At 39.9% G+C, this 17,595-nt stretch overlaps 1 protein-coding gene across 1 annotated transcript in view; it reads right to left on the bottom strand.

Moving 5' to 3' along the window:
* sev (receptor protein-tyrosine kinase sevenless) overlaps positions 1–17,595 on the bottom strand; it is a 37,688-nt gene that overhangs the window by 12,030 nt on the left and 8,063 nt on the right. The window contains exons 2-5 of the mRNA XM_090157513.1: positions 6,610–6,663; positions 542–601; positions 303–390; positions 12–232 (exon numbers count right to left, since the gene is read on the bottom strand). Coding sequence (XP_090013639.1) covers positions 12–232; positions 303–390; positions 542–601; positions 6,610–6,663 — 423 coding nt within the window. The remainder of the gene's footprint in view (positions 1–11; positions 233–302; positions 391–541; positions 602–6,609; positions 6,664–17,595) is intronic.

Raw genomic sequence — 17,595 nt, forward strand, 5'->3', positions numbered from 1 at the left:
GAATGAATAACCTTGTAATTGGTGAAGGGTCTCAACCCGTCGATTTGTACTGTATTGGTTTTAAGTATGTTGTCGGCGTCGTAGAATTCCCAGTTGGAATTGAGGCGTTTCGTTTCGTATTTCCATTGAACCAGGTACGAGATGTTGGTGAAATTGGAGGCGTCCCACTGGATCGTCACCGAGTTGTGAGTTTTGTTCAGCAAATGAGGCGCCGATGGTTTCCCCAATTTTTCTGCGCGCCGGAAAATGAGAGAATATTTGTCAGCGGCTTAAATTGAGAATAGCCGGTTCAGTTAATATACCTTTGAGGTCATCGACGTAGATGGACGTCGCGATGGTGCAGCCGTGGGTACAGAGTATACTGTACCTTTGATTGCTCGTTGACGAATTCTGGTTATTAAGTTCATAATTAATAATTTTGTTTCGTAACTATTGTACGAAATGACAAGTCTAACGGGCAATTTCCGTAGAATAGATATTAGGATAGCCGGTTGGTACTTGTCAGTGGGTTTGATAACGAAGGGGTCTAATTCGCACTTACGCAAACGTTTTGGCACGACGATTTGACTGCCTCAGTCCACAATGAGCAACCGTTGAAGCACTAAACCCCAAATAATAGTAAAATCAAAAAAGGGTTTCCCATTATCTTTGCCTTATGAACCGTTTTACGAAACTAGACACCATATTGTAGGAGTATGAAAAAGGGTGTGAACACGATGGTAGGCCGTATTTAGGGCGGGTGCGTTACGGTGGAAAACAAGCCGTTAGTTAATTTCCGAATAGCACCCTCGCTTTCAGACGTAATTCGTGGAGAAGGGGGGACCTCATTAACGCCAATTTGAACGCTACGATGCCATCTTTCGCGACTAATTGAGTTTTGTTTTCTCTGGCACAGTTGAAATCATTTCTAACGAAGCACGACGCGAAGCCACCCTCTTTTCCCCTCGTCCTTTCAAAGGGGGTTTTCTCCTATATACTCTCCAGGGAAGGGGCATGATCGAATTAGTAAACGTATGAAATGTCTGAATCCTCTCTCCCAGCAGCATCTGTGGCCGTAAAAGTCTTCTGGATGATGGCCGCTTAATATAACGGGCTCGCTGGGAAGCTTAAACCGGGACGCGCTCAATTAACTGTTGGAGATAAAACTAGTGGAGCGTTTAACGATTTACGGATGAGCTGGACTTCCAATTGATTTTCAACGCCTCTCTTATTCGCTTATTCACGCCAACTGGACGTCTCATACTATCCGCGATCACTCGTCAGGAACTGCGTTAGAAGATAATTATTGCCCATTATTAAACTAATAGGGTAATTATTCTAAATTCCAGTGGTTTAAAGGGTCACACCGACGTTTGAAAAATTCGGCTCGAATTTAGCACGTGGTAGCAAATACGACCAGTGGCGGCGCCAGGAATTTTCGCGAGGGTAGGCAAACCAAATAAATGGGCCCCCGACCAGGGACCCCCCTTTTCTCAACGAAATGCTTCAATAAAATAAAATAGTGATGTACCTGACGAACAAAAAAGTTCTAACAACAGTAAAACGAGTCCAAATATAACAGAACTGGTTTTATTTATTTGGAGATACCTCAAAAAATTCTAAATACATTATCGACAATTGTTTCATTGTTATTTATAAATAATTTTACCTCTTGGGACAATTTTGAGACCCTTTCTAGATCAATTTGGGGCCCCTTATAGTGGCCTACCTGGCCTACCCCCTAGCGCCGCCATTGAATACGACCAATCCTATTCTGGAAACTAGCACGTGAAACGGGTAAAATTCAAACGCCGGTGTGGCCCTTTATTATTGAACGTGATCAATTCCATTTTCGACAAGAATTAATTCGAGTATCTTTGAACGAGGGGCACCAGGGGTTTTAAACGTACTTTGTGCCGCGAAAGATCTTACGCTTACGTTTAGCGATTAAAATTATTGAAACTTTCTCTATACGAAGTATGCCAGGTTGGTATCAGATTCTAATATAATTGCCCCATATTCTATAGTAGCCAAATGCATTAATTCTTGGTTTGATTTATATGTTCACAAAAGACAAATAGAAGAACATCAACATAGTTGGAATGTCCGCGCCACGCTTTGGATCATTTACCGCTACTGTTTATAATCGAAATGGGAATGTAAACAAAAATATTCGTTTGGATTTTTAGTTTAGTCGCGTTCCCATTTGATGGACGAGGTTTGATCGGTTTGTTATCGGCGCCAGCGACGAGCGAGCAACGAAAAAGGACATTGTTTACGAGTCGATAGTTAGGAAGTTTTACACAAAGACTGTCTAATCAATTTTCCCGCCCACTCGTTCTCTTCGCCAAACAATGTTTTTTTTGCGTCACGCTAGTCGTGAGCGAGACTAAAGCCAAAAGCCAGCTTGAATTCCCATAAATGAGCTTTTGCACGCGCCCGTTGCCGTTCAAAGTGAACCAGAGCCCAGAGATGGATTTCGGTATATATATCCATCATGGAGCGAGAGCCCCGCTCGTTAGCGTTGACAAATTCGACGACACGAGCCCCGTTGCGTGACCTCGCGTTGACCTTGTTTTTTTCGTTGCCCGGGGTCCCCTCTCTCCTTTTCCTTAATCCTCACCGCTGCTAAGTTTACCAACTCTCGATAAGCAGAGCAGCATGCCTTCATTAGATGTACATGTTCGTCCTTTTTCTCTCGATTTCTCTAACATCGAAATTATCATTATAAATATTGATAGGCGATAAGGGTTTTTGCCCCTTCACTGGAGAATCTCTTTTCGGGGACTTTTTGACGCCATCGTGCTACGGAGAGATATGTCTCGTCGACAGCTCTCAAATTTTGCGCTAATATTTCAGGGTTTTTTTTTTAATATATGCCATATTTTAAAAATACGAAAACGGATAACCTTAATGTGGTGGTAATTAGGTTCGGTAAAAATTGGTGTATATATAGCATTGTTATTATCAAAAGTACATAGAATACTCTTACGATAGTATTCATCTTTCTATAAAGCAACTGTTATAGTCTTGAAACGTGTATTTTCGCAGGTTCCCATACGTTTCGAATCGAAATTACATCGGGAATAATATGTTTTTATAGCTACGCGGTATAATATAGACATTTTACATCGTTAGTTGATACATTTTGAGCAGTTTGGCTAGGAATTTAATCCCATTGAAAGCTGTCTTGACAGTAGCGTACCGAGGGTTGGCGGCGGCCGGTTCAAAATTTTGATATGGCGCCCCCGATGTATGTAATTAATCAAATAAATTAGGAATAAATATTCATTTATCCCTTACATATTACGTCGTTGGTTCTATTCTACTGAGAATTATTCAATAATAGGCCTTTCTATAAAGTAACATTGGCCTTCTTGTTTAGATGTATCGGACACGTCACTCGTGACGTAGTAGTGACGTTTCATTATGATCGCCCTTTGTATAACGATCTAGCCTTCAAAACTGAACTGAACTCCTACGTATCTCGTGACGAAAGCGATACATTAAAACAAGTTCGGCAAGCGTAATGACTTTATAGAAAGGCCTATTATTATTATTATTCAATTCTATAAAATAAGCTACGCTTGCTGAACTTGTTTTTATGTAGCTCATTCGTCACGAAATACGTAGAAGTTCAGTTTATGTTTAAAAATAGGGTTCCTCGTTGAATTTACTTTTATGTCCAAGGCTTTTTGCAGTAAAACGTCATCGATACGTCACCCGCGACGCAGCAGCAACATCAAAATAAGAAGGACAATGTTACATTATAGAAAGGCCTATTCGAAAAGTCAAACGCATCTAAAAGACCTTTAGGAACATTTGGATATATGCAACGTTGCAACGTATATAGTTGGAATAATTTTGGGCTTTTTGGTGCCCCTCCAGAAGACCAGAGTGGTGCCCGGTTCAACATACCCCCTCTGCCCCCTATCGGTACGCCTCTGTGTCTCGAGCCTATGAAGAAACATTTTTAATTTTAAGCAATATATATAAAACTTCTTTTTAGTAGTAATTGGATAATATGACGGAAGTGAGGTGCAATACAATGTTTTTTACGGGGTAAAATTTTATAGTGATTATGAAAAAATTAAGCTTCAAGTACGTTACACTGTAGTCAACGTTACTTGACTGTAGTTCTCAAAACTTTAGTCATGGGCTCTTTTTTTGGTAGCACGGTCGTCCTTGTCAAGGCCCACAGGATTGAATATAATTAGGGGATAAAACATTGTTTGCGGCCAAAATTTTAAGCCATTTGCTAACTGCCAAGTCAGAGACTTAGTTTTTAATTGAATTTGAGCCCCAATGAACCTCCCAGCTCACGGAGACTCTCGTAATATATATACGTCAATATATCGTAAGCCACATTGGTTAGTTGTCTTTAAACAAAACCCGGGGATTTTCAATATACGGGGCTTTATTACAGTGTTGCGTTCCGTTGACGATTTGCGGTACAAGCCAACCCGACGATACCGTGTATTCTTCCATAAAGCGAAGGACAAGAGACGTTGTAGCGAACTAACAAACGTTGCTAATCAAGCGCGACACTCGAGCAATATGAAAGGCGAGGGTGGGGTGAGGGAACAGAATTGTAGCCGGGAAGATGAGTAGAGGGAGACCGAGTTAATCGCTCATTTCCTTATTAAGGACGAGGCAGGCTTTCCCTCTATTATCGCAGCACGTGCAATAAAAATTAACCAATGAAACGCGAGCCCTAACGGTTCCGTTGCCCGCGTAATTCTGTATATTCGCTTTACATAGGCATTTAGGCTCAAAACGTTCCTCGGCTTAAGCGGGGAGAAAGAGAAACAATGAGGTCTCCGCGAACCGCTTACGAAATTAAATTATTCCAAGTTGTAAAGGCTCTCCTCTTTCCAAGAATATCCCTGGGATGGGTCCGTAGCGCGTCATTAGCGCCACGTCTTGTTTTTTTTTTTACAATGTTTTTCAGCCGGGGTTAGCGTTTAAAGTTAAAAATACCAAAAGTATTACATTCCTAATCTAATCCTTTAGCTTCTCCGATAGTGACAAAAATCTGGGCTTTGGAGGTCGCGACCTTTCAACGCGCGTCAAACGTTCCGAAAAAAATCACCAGGCTGTCTGTCTCTAAATACCTTTCTGGCAATTTGTGTCGACAGGGTTATCGCTATCATCCCTTCGCTTATTTTGCGTATCTAAAGGAGGTATCTAATAACATATTCGGGAGCTATCACGAGGATTTAATCCGCGTCACATTTTTTGATTTAATCAGCAACTCGAATCAGACAGACCCGGGATCCCAAACCCAAAAGGATAATCAACCCAGCTAGTGGACTTTGAAATACATAATATAATAATAATAATAATCAGCTAGGCTAATACCCAAGGCACCACCTTAGGCCTAAGTCATCGAGCGACTTTTAAAGCCTTTAATTCAGGTGGCGGGTTACAATGCGTAGGAGAGTGGTGGCAAGCCCTGTATGTCACGCGTTCGAGCCAACAGCTCCCTACACTAACTATTACCGTTAACCTCAACAAGTTTTTGTGGAAGGGGAAACCGAAGATTTCGGGGGAAAACCCCTTAAACCAGTGGGGAGAGAACTTGCAAACTCAACGCGGAAGGAGTTGCTCCGAGTGTTCACCCAGTGCCACAAGCTGGGATCGAACCCGGCTCCTCTTGCTGCGAGGCGAAAGTGCTAACCACTCCGCGTAACCTTTCTGCAGAATATACAAATGGAAATTTTTGGTCTATTCTTACAATGAGTTTACATTGCATTGTTTATGAGAGAGAGAGAGAAGCCCTAGGCCCGTGCAGCCTGGGGCCCTGGTTTAGACAAGTGAGGTATCCTAAACCCAGAAAACGGGCAAAATATCTAAAGTAATTAATAACAATTCTCGTGTGGCCCGTAATTATGCTTTTATTGACGCTCGGGTCCTCTCTAGGTAGCGCAGTATGTCTGTGCAGAAACCGCAGTGGTTAAATTAATTAAATGCGTCATAGAAATGACCCCAAACGAAGTTACCCGTAACCCCGCCTTTCCACAAACAAAGTTTTCCAGTAGGCGAATTACTTAAAATAATTCGAAGCAAAAGTTTCCGTAATCCATATTTATGGTGTTTTCGAAAAATGTCAACATAGCAGATTTTGAATATTCAAATTCGGACTTTAGAGTCGCTCTGGCGGTTTTCTTTTGAAGGGGGAAAAGCGTATTTCACGTGAATTGCACGAATGACTTCTGTAATTGTATTTTTTGAACTAAAACTTCCCCGTGAACAGTGCATAGTTCGATCAAACTGCGCGTGGTTTTTTCTGCCGGGGATGCAGATCAAAGCAGAATTTTTTATCGTCTAGAGCGCCTTTCCAGCTCCGATGTCGATTCCACAAAATGATTTATTTAACTTTCAATCCCTGACAAACTTTCCCGGGATAGGGTTTGCCCTCCTCAGGGCCGTCGGACCGCCCACATTTTATTTCGTGTATATCTTATTTTATCGGGACTTTGTCGCCTTTTTAAAACATTTTATCGACAATCCAAGCTCGAAACTAAAATTGGTTTTTCCAATATTTTATTTCTAGTCATCGCGATTGATTGTTTGCCAAATCTCTAGGTCAAGTTTATTGTTTAGATTCTTAAGAAAATAGTCGCTTACTCGTTGCACTTCGCACGCTCCATTGCACTCGTCCTCCAACGACGAGTCCTGAGTCTGAAAAACAATTCAACAATACCTTATTAGTTACACGCTGTTAAAAATTGGTCGTATGATAAGTCTAAATTTGCCAGAATTTCGTACTAATCCAACCCAAATTTGATATTGGTTGCACTGCTAAAAAACACCAGATTTACTCAACTTTGGCCTTGAAACCGGTCTAAAATGTTTGGTGGTTGCAGCTGAAAATGTCCTTACCACGCTATTTTTTAAATTTAATATTAATCGAAAATTTGTCGAAGTTGCACCAAAAGAAATTTGAATTATAAAGACATATCGAGGGCAACATTTGGATTAACCATAAATTAAAAAAATTAGAGGTCGAACTTGATTGTGCATTTATGTGAAGGGAATTTTCAGCTGCCACCAGAAAACATTTCAAACTTCTGTCACTGATATTTTACGAAAAAAAGGGCTATTCAAATCCAAAGTGTACTAAATCCCTGCCATGTCCAATAATGATATGCCTACGATGCTTTAATTATTTGAAATGTTAGAGCCCAAGTTAGTCCATGAATCCATACTTTACAATAATAATAATAATAATTAGCTAGGCTAATACCCAAGGCACTACCTTAGGCCTAAGTTATCGAGCGACTTTTAATAATACAAAAACTCCCTGTCTTTTGCTGTGTGATATTTTGTTTCTAAACTTTCTGCAACAAGCTATCAAGGCCGAAGTTTTTCAATTCTTAGACTGCAGATTCCTAGTTTGCAAAAAAGGTTTTTGAATAAAATCTTTTTTCTTCTCCGTTGTTAAAAATGGTTATATTTCTTATTTTTTTAGATTTATTTAATTTTGTATATTTTTACGTAAGATTTCCGAATTTCCAAAGTAGTAGCTGTAGATTTGAACAACGATATATGTTTAAATTTAATGTGTTTTATCGTGATGATAGATTTACAAGGAGTTCTCCAACGCGGCTTTATAATCTTGGCAATATTATCAACGCTGTTAAAGTTCGTTTTGTACGCGCAAACTATGGGGTGCTACTAAATCGACATCGCAGAAAAAACTTCTAGAGTGGAGAAGCGCGTATGGAAGTCATCTTCGTTAGCCATCAGTCTCTTCTCTCTGTTGAGAACGTTCCCACAAAAGCCAATAAAGCGCATTAACGGGCGAAGGCCCTATTTGAGGTCCGTTCGTTAATCGCTATTCGCGAGTTCAGCGCGTTTTTTCTTCAAGCGCGGGGTCAAATCCTTATTGGAACAAAAATCTGAAGAGGCCCATCGCGCGACTGGGGACTCCTTTCGCTGGCTGCCAGTGAAGGTGCCCCATGAGTGCCGACACTCCGTACACTTTTATCTCTCTGTGCCAACTATTCTAGCCGCCTCTTTCGAGTAATTCAACACCACTATGGAGCTTATTTTAGAATATATCTATTAATGTTTAGTGGTGGATTAACCAATAAGCTTAGTACGAGGGGTCGGACATTTGGAAAAATCCCGTACAAAATTTGGAAAAAAATCCACAAATCCAAAATCCAAGAATTTAGCTCCCATAGACTTTGTATGACAAATCCAATATAAAAAATCCTGGATTTAATAAAAATCCAAAATCCCGTACACAAAACAGGCAAATGTCCGACCCCTTGGCTTAGTAGGCTTAAGCCTGGGGTCCGGAACTTGCCTAAAGGGACGGGAGACCGTGACGAGGCCAGAACTAGGTCACGAGGACCCTTTTGAAGCTCGGCACCAATGAGGTAAAATAAATACAGATCCAAATACGCCTTCCAGGACCTACCGTTTCGTGGGACAGTATTTGTTGAGTTGGAGAGTTAGGCCTAGTAAATGAACTTAATCAAATCATGTTGGCGCCATCTATCGTGTGATTGGAAAACTAAACATTAATATATGTTGCAAAAGTGTTTGCTTATAGAAACAGATGGCGCCAACACGATTGGATAAAGTTGAAACTTAAGCATAATTATCCTACTCAAATAAAACGTGTCCCGCGAATCCCCGATTTGTTTGGATCTCTATTTATTCTACTTCATTGCTCAGCACCGTCACCAGCCTCAGAATGTTGATAGGCTCGGCCACACTGTTTTGTTACATATTTGTAAAGTAAAAGTAAAATTAGATGACATTTAAACGAATGATAATTTTTTCCAATGATTTGTCAATAATCTTCGGTAGGGTCAAAAAAATTACAGGGCCTGGTCAACCCCCCCCCCCCCCCCCTTGGTGGCAAGCCTGTCAAGATGCCCGTGGGATACTCAATTCGTCGCTGTTAATGTTTTAAGACCATCTTAATAACGTTAAAAATATCACCCTAAACAAGGATTCGCGACTTCGCGTGCCAAAACATTGTTTCTACATAAATTATCGCGTTAATAGGTCATCGATTACATCCGCGCTATTAATTTAAAACGACTTGACAAAGTGTTTTTTTTATTTTATTGAATTTTAACAACCCTTTACGCATAGGCTTTTTAAATCGATTCTTTACAATCCCGTTTGACAGGTCCCATTCGCAAAGGCTTAAGAAATGTATTTCTTAAAGGGGGTGATTAGAAATTCTAAGCACGCGAGCGAGTAAAAGTCTTCTGGTAGGAATGACCCTGTAACCCGCATTCGAAGGGCGAAGACGCTCTCGTTCCGTTTTCGGGGCTTTACTTCAATCAAACACGACACCATCGAGCGTCCACCTCAGGCGGAGATTTATATATAAACTAGTTTTCTACGCGATTCTAGGAATGGAACAAAAAAAAATGAGATCATCTCGATCGTGGCGTTTTGGGGAGAAAACAGATAGGGACTGTTTTTAATCTTTATTAGCGTCGACTTTTTTAATCAAGTTGATTTCGATGGTACCCCCTCTCGCGTAAACCAAAAATTCCGATAATGGTCTAACCTCCCCGCGTGCAACGACCCTCAAGGCTCACTCGCGGTTTCGAGGGTGCGCGAAGGAGGGCGGATTTGATGGTGAGCTTTCAACCCTACGCCCCCCCCCCCATCGATAGCCTGGACGGGGTCGCGACCTTTCGGTTTGAAGCGATTACTCGCGAGTCTTTCGGGTTTGATCTCTTGACTGCCATTTCTCAAGAACGATCGTCTGAAGTTCTCGACTGAAACTTTTAGATGCCGGACTGACTTTCCGCAGATTTCTCTATAATCGCCGACAGACTTAACCGGCAGTTATTTTAGAGCGCCGTAGAGAGGTTTCAGTCTGCGTGATGTCGTAGCTAATGTACGAACTTGTCAGCCGTCAATTTAGCGGGTCGTGTACGGGGAAGAAATCTCTCTAATAGGGACACAATCGTCCGCTTTCTCTGTTCTGGCCAGTCTCTCTTCCTTCGCGAGAGGAAATTTGCTCTGACAAGAGCGCGATTTTTGCAAGAATGAATGTTCCGCGCTTCGATCCCGGACCAACTTTCCTCTCTCTCCTCCCTCTTCGATGTTTTTTTACCCACAAAATGTCGAATTTTTAAAGGTTTCTATAAGTTGTCTCGGGGCCATTTCAAGTCGAAGCTAATGAAGTCGTTAGTTCACGGTTTTCATTGACTGAATCCGTTTTCTTTCGTGGCGTTTGTAAGTTCGCGGCAGTTCGTTACTTAGGAATGCGTTTCTACTGGCTTCTCTGTCACTTACGAATAATCAGCTTTACTTCATTTCTTGCCACGTTTCGCGGAGGTCTAATCCATACCTCCTACAATTGCTTCAAGATTCTCCTAAACAAAACCTTAAACAGATCAAGTCATCCCTCAAAAACGTGTAGGCTAAGCTTGTAAAAGGGGATAGACGTAGCTTTATTCCGTACAATCTACATTCCCACAAGTTTCGCCTGTCTATTTTCCATATCATTAAATTAGTTTAAAAAAATCGTAACTCCATAGCTTTAATGTAGCCCTAATTACGATGTTCTTAATTAAACTAACAAGGAGACTACCCGAGGTGTAACTCATCAATTTTGTTTAAATTCAGGGATTAAGTAGACCTTCATGTAACTTAAAAAACCCCAAAGGGAAAAAATGCGATGGGCTTTAGTTTTACCATGGCAACCGAAAACGTTTTTGACAACTAAAATAATATATTTATCTATGTATATTAACATGGCAAAATTAGACATTTACAAAAAATTATATATTTACCCAAAATTAGTTATTTACCCAAAATTAGATATTTACCCAAAATTAGATATTTACCCAAAATTAGATATTTACCCAAATTTAACCTACTTTGTTTAATTTTTTTTAAATAATTTCATAAGGGGGAGACCCTTAGAATCTTTGATTTTGCCATGTTAATTTACATAGAAAAATATAATATTTTAGTTGTCAAAAACGTTTTCGGTTGCCATGGTAAAACTAAAGCCCATCGAATTTTTTCCCTTTTGGGGGTTTTTTTAAGTTACATGAAGGTCTACTTAATCCCTGAATTTAAACAAAATCGATGAGTTACACCTCGGGTAGTCTCCTTGTAAGTTAACTTTATTAGGTCTATTTTCGGCTACCTTTGTACAAGTGTTGCACTATCAGTACCATTAGACAAGTTAAGCCACCTCGTGGAAAACGTGTAGACTAAACTTCTAGACGCGTAACCGTAGCTTTATTCTTTACAATTTATACTCCTAGAAGTTCCTCCTAGTCGTTTTCGACGGGGTGGTTCAACCTGTCTAATATTGTAACAAATAACGGCGCGAAGCAACCACCATTTAGATCAAAACCACGTTGCTTAAGACAATAAACTTCGATTGTTCTAACACCCCTTGCCAAGAAAAAATTCCGCGAAAGAATCGTTACTGCTTTCCGGGGATATAAAGGTCTGCTTTACTTTTTTCACTCGAAAAGTCGTAAAAAATATGTTTTGATGATCGAGAAAAAAGGCGCATTTTGCCTCTCCCTCTTTGCCTACCCCCCGTTCGTAATGACCATAGCAGAACCCCAGGAAAATACGAGAGAGAACCCCTTGCTATGTTTTTCCCGTACGTATAGAACACTCCTACCATCTCTCCTTACAAAATAACTTCGGGTCCCTTTTGGCGTGGCTCCCGTAATATCGGATCTTCAAGCCATCCCCCCCCCCTCCATTACCCCCTATACCCACCCCTGAAACGTATAAAAATCAGCCCCCCCCCCCCCCCCCGGAGATCCGAGGACGGTATCGCGTTACCAGAAAGAGGAGAGGAGGTCCGGCCGACTCGTCTACTAAGACCTTGACGAGTACCAGGACTTTGGGGACGATGGTGTGTCTGTTGGGGATCACTCGTTTGTTGAGCCCCTCGCCTTTATCCGCCATAGCGTGTCGCGTACGTCTATAGTTTTCGTATACGGCTAAATGTTCGTCCAAAATATATACATATACCTCTAAGTATTGTGCCAGGCTTTGTTACGGAACAAAAGAGACTAGTATAATGGGTCTAATCATTCCTGGAAAGTACGCGTTAGCTGATCCGGCGTGTACAATATCAAAAATATTTAACTTTGGAATATGATCTTTTTTTCGCGGAATTTGAATTTGGCATCCATTTGCCGATTTGTCTCTCCAACTAATCGCGTAGTTTGTAATCGAATGTTGGCTAGCTTTCGAAAGAAATTGTAGGACAAGTTGGAAAACCAAATTTTCAAATTCCCCCACAGACGTACCTTTACACTAAGGCAGTCGTATAAGGTTTTTAAGCAATCGGGTGTTTAATTATATATTCGGCATTTCTGTTTACCTGACTGCGAAGTGAAGGCGCGCGAACTCCCTTTTCCGCTATTGACTCATTTGTTTGGTAATTATAGTCGTATCGCCTTGACGTTTTTCCAGAGTGCCTCGGTTTTTTAAAGCGTAATATGAGTGTTTTTTTTCTCAATTAAAATGCATTGTTAAAGTTGAATTGAGCCAATATGGCGATGCCCTTAATCCTAACGGTGAAATGTATCGATTAAAGTGTCGAATTCTGTTTCAATTTCGTATAGGTGTAGAGAGAGGAAGTATAATGTTAGATTTAAAAAAATTTACGACCGGAACCGGATACAACATTGATATAAATATCTAATTAATTTTTTTTGGAGAATTTTCGTATAATGGTGAAAATATTGGCGATTATCATAGTGTATTCGCTTCCAGCAACGCGTATATAATCTACGAGGATTATCATATTTTGTAAGACATCAAAAACGACCCCGAAAAAATGTATCCGAAGCATCTGCATCTCGCCCAGGGCCAATCTGTTTACTGGCAATAGCGCGCGCATGTCTTTGATAAAGAAATATAGACTGACTCCCTTTAGAATGTGACTGACCTCCTTACTATAAAAAATACGAGTTTGTTTTTTATCCGACCATATGCCTTCACTGTAACAGATTATTTCCACCGAGTTATTTTTCAATGCCTCGGAAAGCTCTACAAGAAAATTAAATTTAATATTACATTACCTGAGTTAAAAAAACTGTTTATGAACATTTTTGGGTGTATTTTGGACTAATATTCTTTATTTAGAAATACGGACGATAGATTTTGAGATAAAATATAACATACATAAATTCCGAGCCGAGGGTTCCGAGATTTGCAAACTTTTCCTGCGGGATTTTGAATCTCAAAGTTATTTCAAAAATCAGAAACTGATTTTGAGATTTGAGAACGCAATTTCTGTTTATTTCCGGTATTTTAGCTAGATTTCGAGATTTTGGAACTGATTTTCGACCAGATTCCGCGATTTTCAAGTTGTTTTATAAGATTTCTAAAATCATTTTTATCTAAAGTGTACGATATTTTTTCCTAGCTAAAACGGCCCCAAACTAATTGTGTAGTGAGCGGTTGGCTCGCGTGGCATGAAGGGCTTGTCACCACCCTCTTATACGCAATTTAACCCAGCCACCTGAATTAAAGGCAATAAAGTCGCTTGATGACTTGGGCCTATGTTGGGGACTTGGGTATTAGCCTAGCTGATGATGATTATTATTATTTTAAATGTAAAAACCAACATATTTTTTTTTTAATTTGTTTGCCATATTTTTATTTCAAATAAGTTAATTTCCAAAAAGAAGCTAGAGGTAACAGACTAAATTGATATTAAATATTGAACTTATTAATAACCATGGTATAGTATACTAAAAAAACAATGAAACTGGAGAAGATCACACGGTATAAATTTATTATTTGGAGACTTTTCGAGCGGTGGCCCTTTATCAATCCACTTGTTTAAGCCTATTAATATAAATTTGAAAAACACGAGATTTTAAAGCATGTCGCGTGAGGCGCATGTATGAAAAAAAGAAAGAACGTGAAACAAAACAGATACCAAGTGGAAGAAATATTACAATAAAAATACAATAAAATTATAATTTTAAACATTTAGTAGACCCCAGTTAGTTATTTCTGAACAGCCTCTATCTAAATTTAAAGTACCCTTTTTTCGAATAAACATGCCTTCTAAGAATTTCCTCTTATACCAATTTGGTTATCTCCTAAGAATTTTGAAATCATCCCATTTTATCGAGTGAGAGTCATTTTCCCAAATATGTTTCGCAATACTATTTGTCAAATCACAGTTCCTTACACAAATTTTATGTTCTTTAATTCTATCGGTAATTGAACATTTGGTTTCTCCAATGTATAAATTGATATTGTCTATTCCAATCCAATCTGATAACGTTGTAAAGATATATTTCTTATTAGAAATTATGTTTAATTCAGAGAAAACGGCATGGTATTAGAAGATAAAACTTATTTTATACAAGACGTTTCGAGCCGAGGCTCTTCTTCAGTCGTTCGTTAGTTTTAATTTATTATTATTGAAACGCGGAACGAGAAAACCTTGGCCATTTTTATTAATTTTAATAAGCATCCGCATTAATTATTTAAAATTGCGTTTAGCGAATTTCGGAAACCCACGATTTCAATTAAAACAATCGCGCGAAACAAATTCGAGCGCGTAGAGGCGCAAAATCGGAACACCCACAACCGAAATAAGAATCATTGTTTCACGTCGGTGTTGACGAACTCTATCCACTCAATCGTATTAAAACCCTCCAAAGTTGTCAAATCATTCCCCGACGGGACTCAGCCCATTTCCAATTCCATTCGCGGTCGAGTTCAAAATTGACGTTCTATCTCTTCCGAACAATAGACGATCCTAAATTAACGCTATTGGAAGTTTTAATATAACTCGTTTTTGGAGTAGCGTGTGCGTAATGTATTCGCTCTTGTAGGAAGGTCTCGGGGATCGCTACAATAATAGAAAAACAAGGGCACCCAAATTTGGCGAAACAGAAAAACGGCAGTAAAGCCCTCTTCGCGACAGGATGTGTCGGATTAATGCGAGTCGCGAAAATACATTAATCTCCAACGTATCGGCGCTCCCCGTCCACTGCGCACGCGCGATGGATGCTGAAGAAGCGCGGGAGAAAGCGAGTCTGACGCTCGGACCTACGACCCGTCTACGGATCGTCGCAGACTGTACCCTCCGAGCGCCCTTTACGAGGTGCTGTCGAGATAGCCGGTCGCGACGGCTAACGAACAGGATGAGGAAGAGAGTGACGCTCGAGAGAGAAATCGACGATGCCGCGTTGTTTCTTTCCCACGAGAATTGGAGCGAGCGAACCTTCTATAGTGTCGCTCGTTGCTCGCGCTGATTTCTAATATATATTTATCCCCGTTCCGACCCACCCCACCTTACTCTATGCCCAAAAGGCTCGATTTGATACGTTACATTTGCTAATCCCGCGAGATTTCGGAGGAAACCTTATATTTCATATTCCAGACGGGGTTCTTTGTTTCGCGATATTATTATCGCGATATATTCCCATTAATACGGCGTATTTTTCCCCTCGGACTCATTTACGGGCTTTTAAGGGCTCTGGGAATTAACAGGGAGCTAAATTGCGATATACGGCAGGGAACTCGCGGAGGAGGGTGTTGATCGAAATCGGTTCCTTCGGGCTCTGATTCTTCTTAAAAGGAAATTAACAATAAAAAACCCCAGCCGCTTATATTTAGCGAATTGATTTTAATAGGAAAATTGAGAGTTATAAATCTGTTCTTTCAATTTGCCTACGGCGGTGGGGCTTTTGGATTATTTTGGCGTTCATATTATTTATAATTTAAAACTTATTTATAGCCCATAATTACTCCTCGCCGTTTTACCGCGGTAACAGTTTGCTTTTAAGAGTTTAAATTTGTAGCGAAGACGGGGCGGGTCGGGCACCCGTCAGAAGACATCGCGCGACGGTCAAAGATGAAAGCCGTCAATGTCTGGCGGGCGCGTGCCGTTGCCACTTGCGCTAAGTGCCAAGGAGGCCCCGTTCAACCACCACCCTCTCTCTCTCTCTCTGGATGCAATGGGATCACTTTGACAGGTGTACTTTAGTTTAATCGCAATCGGGATACTTACGAGCGGGGTGACGCGGTCCTCGCAGTCAAAAAAGTAGATCCCAGTACACCCCCTCGACAGGACTGTGAAAGCGCCCCCGCAATAAGGGACGAGCTCGTGTTTACAATAGACCAAATATTTAATAATAGCAACACGTGTCCCTGATGGACTAAAATTTTAAATCTTTTACGTATTAGATAATCTCCGAGTTGAAAATTTGACAGTTGGGTGTTTCCTGGGTCTCCGGTTACTAGCTTGAATTATGGATAATTATACTTCGTTTCGCCAAAGTGCGCAACGGGACAATTCATTTAACGAAGTCGAATTATTTCTACGGAAATCTCCGGCGTCTGAAGGGCCTAATATGGCTCCGCATTCGGGGTGGACCTCGCGTAGGTTCCTCGCTTTATTTACTTACGTCGTTAGTCATACATTTTCTTCCAGAATATCCGGCCTCGTCTGTCTTAGAAATTGTAAAGCATAACGTTTGTTTGAAATATTTGTCGAAAGAGCGGCGATCCTAAGAAAACCAATCCGAGATTTGTTCCACGCTTTCCACTAGAGCCCCGATTTAGTCATGGAAAGTTCACAATCGCGGGTACATAATAGCTAAAGATGGAGGAGTGCTAATATATATATTTTTTAAATTCTTTAATTTCTTTAAAAGTAACGTAATAACGATAAGTATGACATTTTGGCCAATATTCTTTTTTATTGCTCAATCAAGATTTAGTTCACCAAAGAGCCATCTAGTGCCTAAATCTAACCAAGGCAAAATATATTACTACCAAACAGCGTTGCCAGGTCTTTAAAATAAAATTATCGGTCCATAGATAAAAAAATTATCGATTTCAGAAAACCATTATCGTACGCCTGAAAATGTGTTGTAAATTTTGTGGAAATATAACTTATGGTTATGATAATTTCTTTTAATTAATTTATCACACATTGATTAAAATTTTACTTTAACAAGAAACTAATATTAATTAATTAAATTTAATAATTATCGTACGTTATCGTAATTCAGACTGAATTACCGAAAATAGCTTACTATATCGTATGATGTTAAAATTAGCTCAGAATTCGTCTAGCAACGCTGCTACCAAGAATGGTATTACAGTACTCACGAGGAGACTACCCGAGGTGATAATCACCGATTTGGTTGAAACTAGGTGGGTATGTAGACCTTATGGTAACATGAAATTTCACGAAGGGAAAAATTGCAATGGGCATTAGTTTTGCCATGACGACCGAAAATATTTTTGACAACACAGTATGTATATTTTCTCATTGAAAATAACATGGGAATCTGAGCACTTCTAAGGGTACCCCCTGTGAAAAATTTAAAAGAAATTTCAAATTTCAAAACCAAAAAAAAAAACAGATCAAAATTGACAAATGAAATGAATTTTATGATATTTTGATGAATTTTGGTCACTTTGATCAAAATATGTAAAAATTGATCAATTGTTATTTTCAATTGGACAATATACAGACTGTGTTGTCAAAAACATTTTCGGTTGCCATGGCAAAACTAATGCCCATTGCAACTTTTCCCTTGATGAAATTTCATGTTACCGTAAGGTCTACATACCCACCTAGTTGATAATCACCTCGGGTAGTCTCCT

The sequence above is a fragment of the Leiobunum rupestre genome, chromosome 8 (genome assembly GCF_980474605.1).
Source record: "Leiobunum rupestre chromosome 8, qqLeiRupe1.1.hap1, whole genome shotgun sequence".
Taxonomy (NCBI): domain Eukaryota; kingdom Metazoa; phylum Arthropoda; class Arachnida; order Opiliones; family Sclerosomatidae; genus Leiobunum; species Leiobunum rupestre.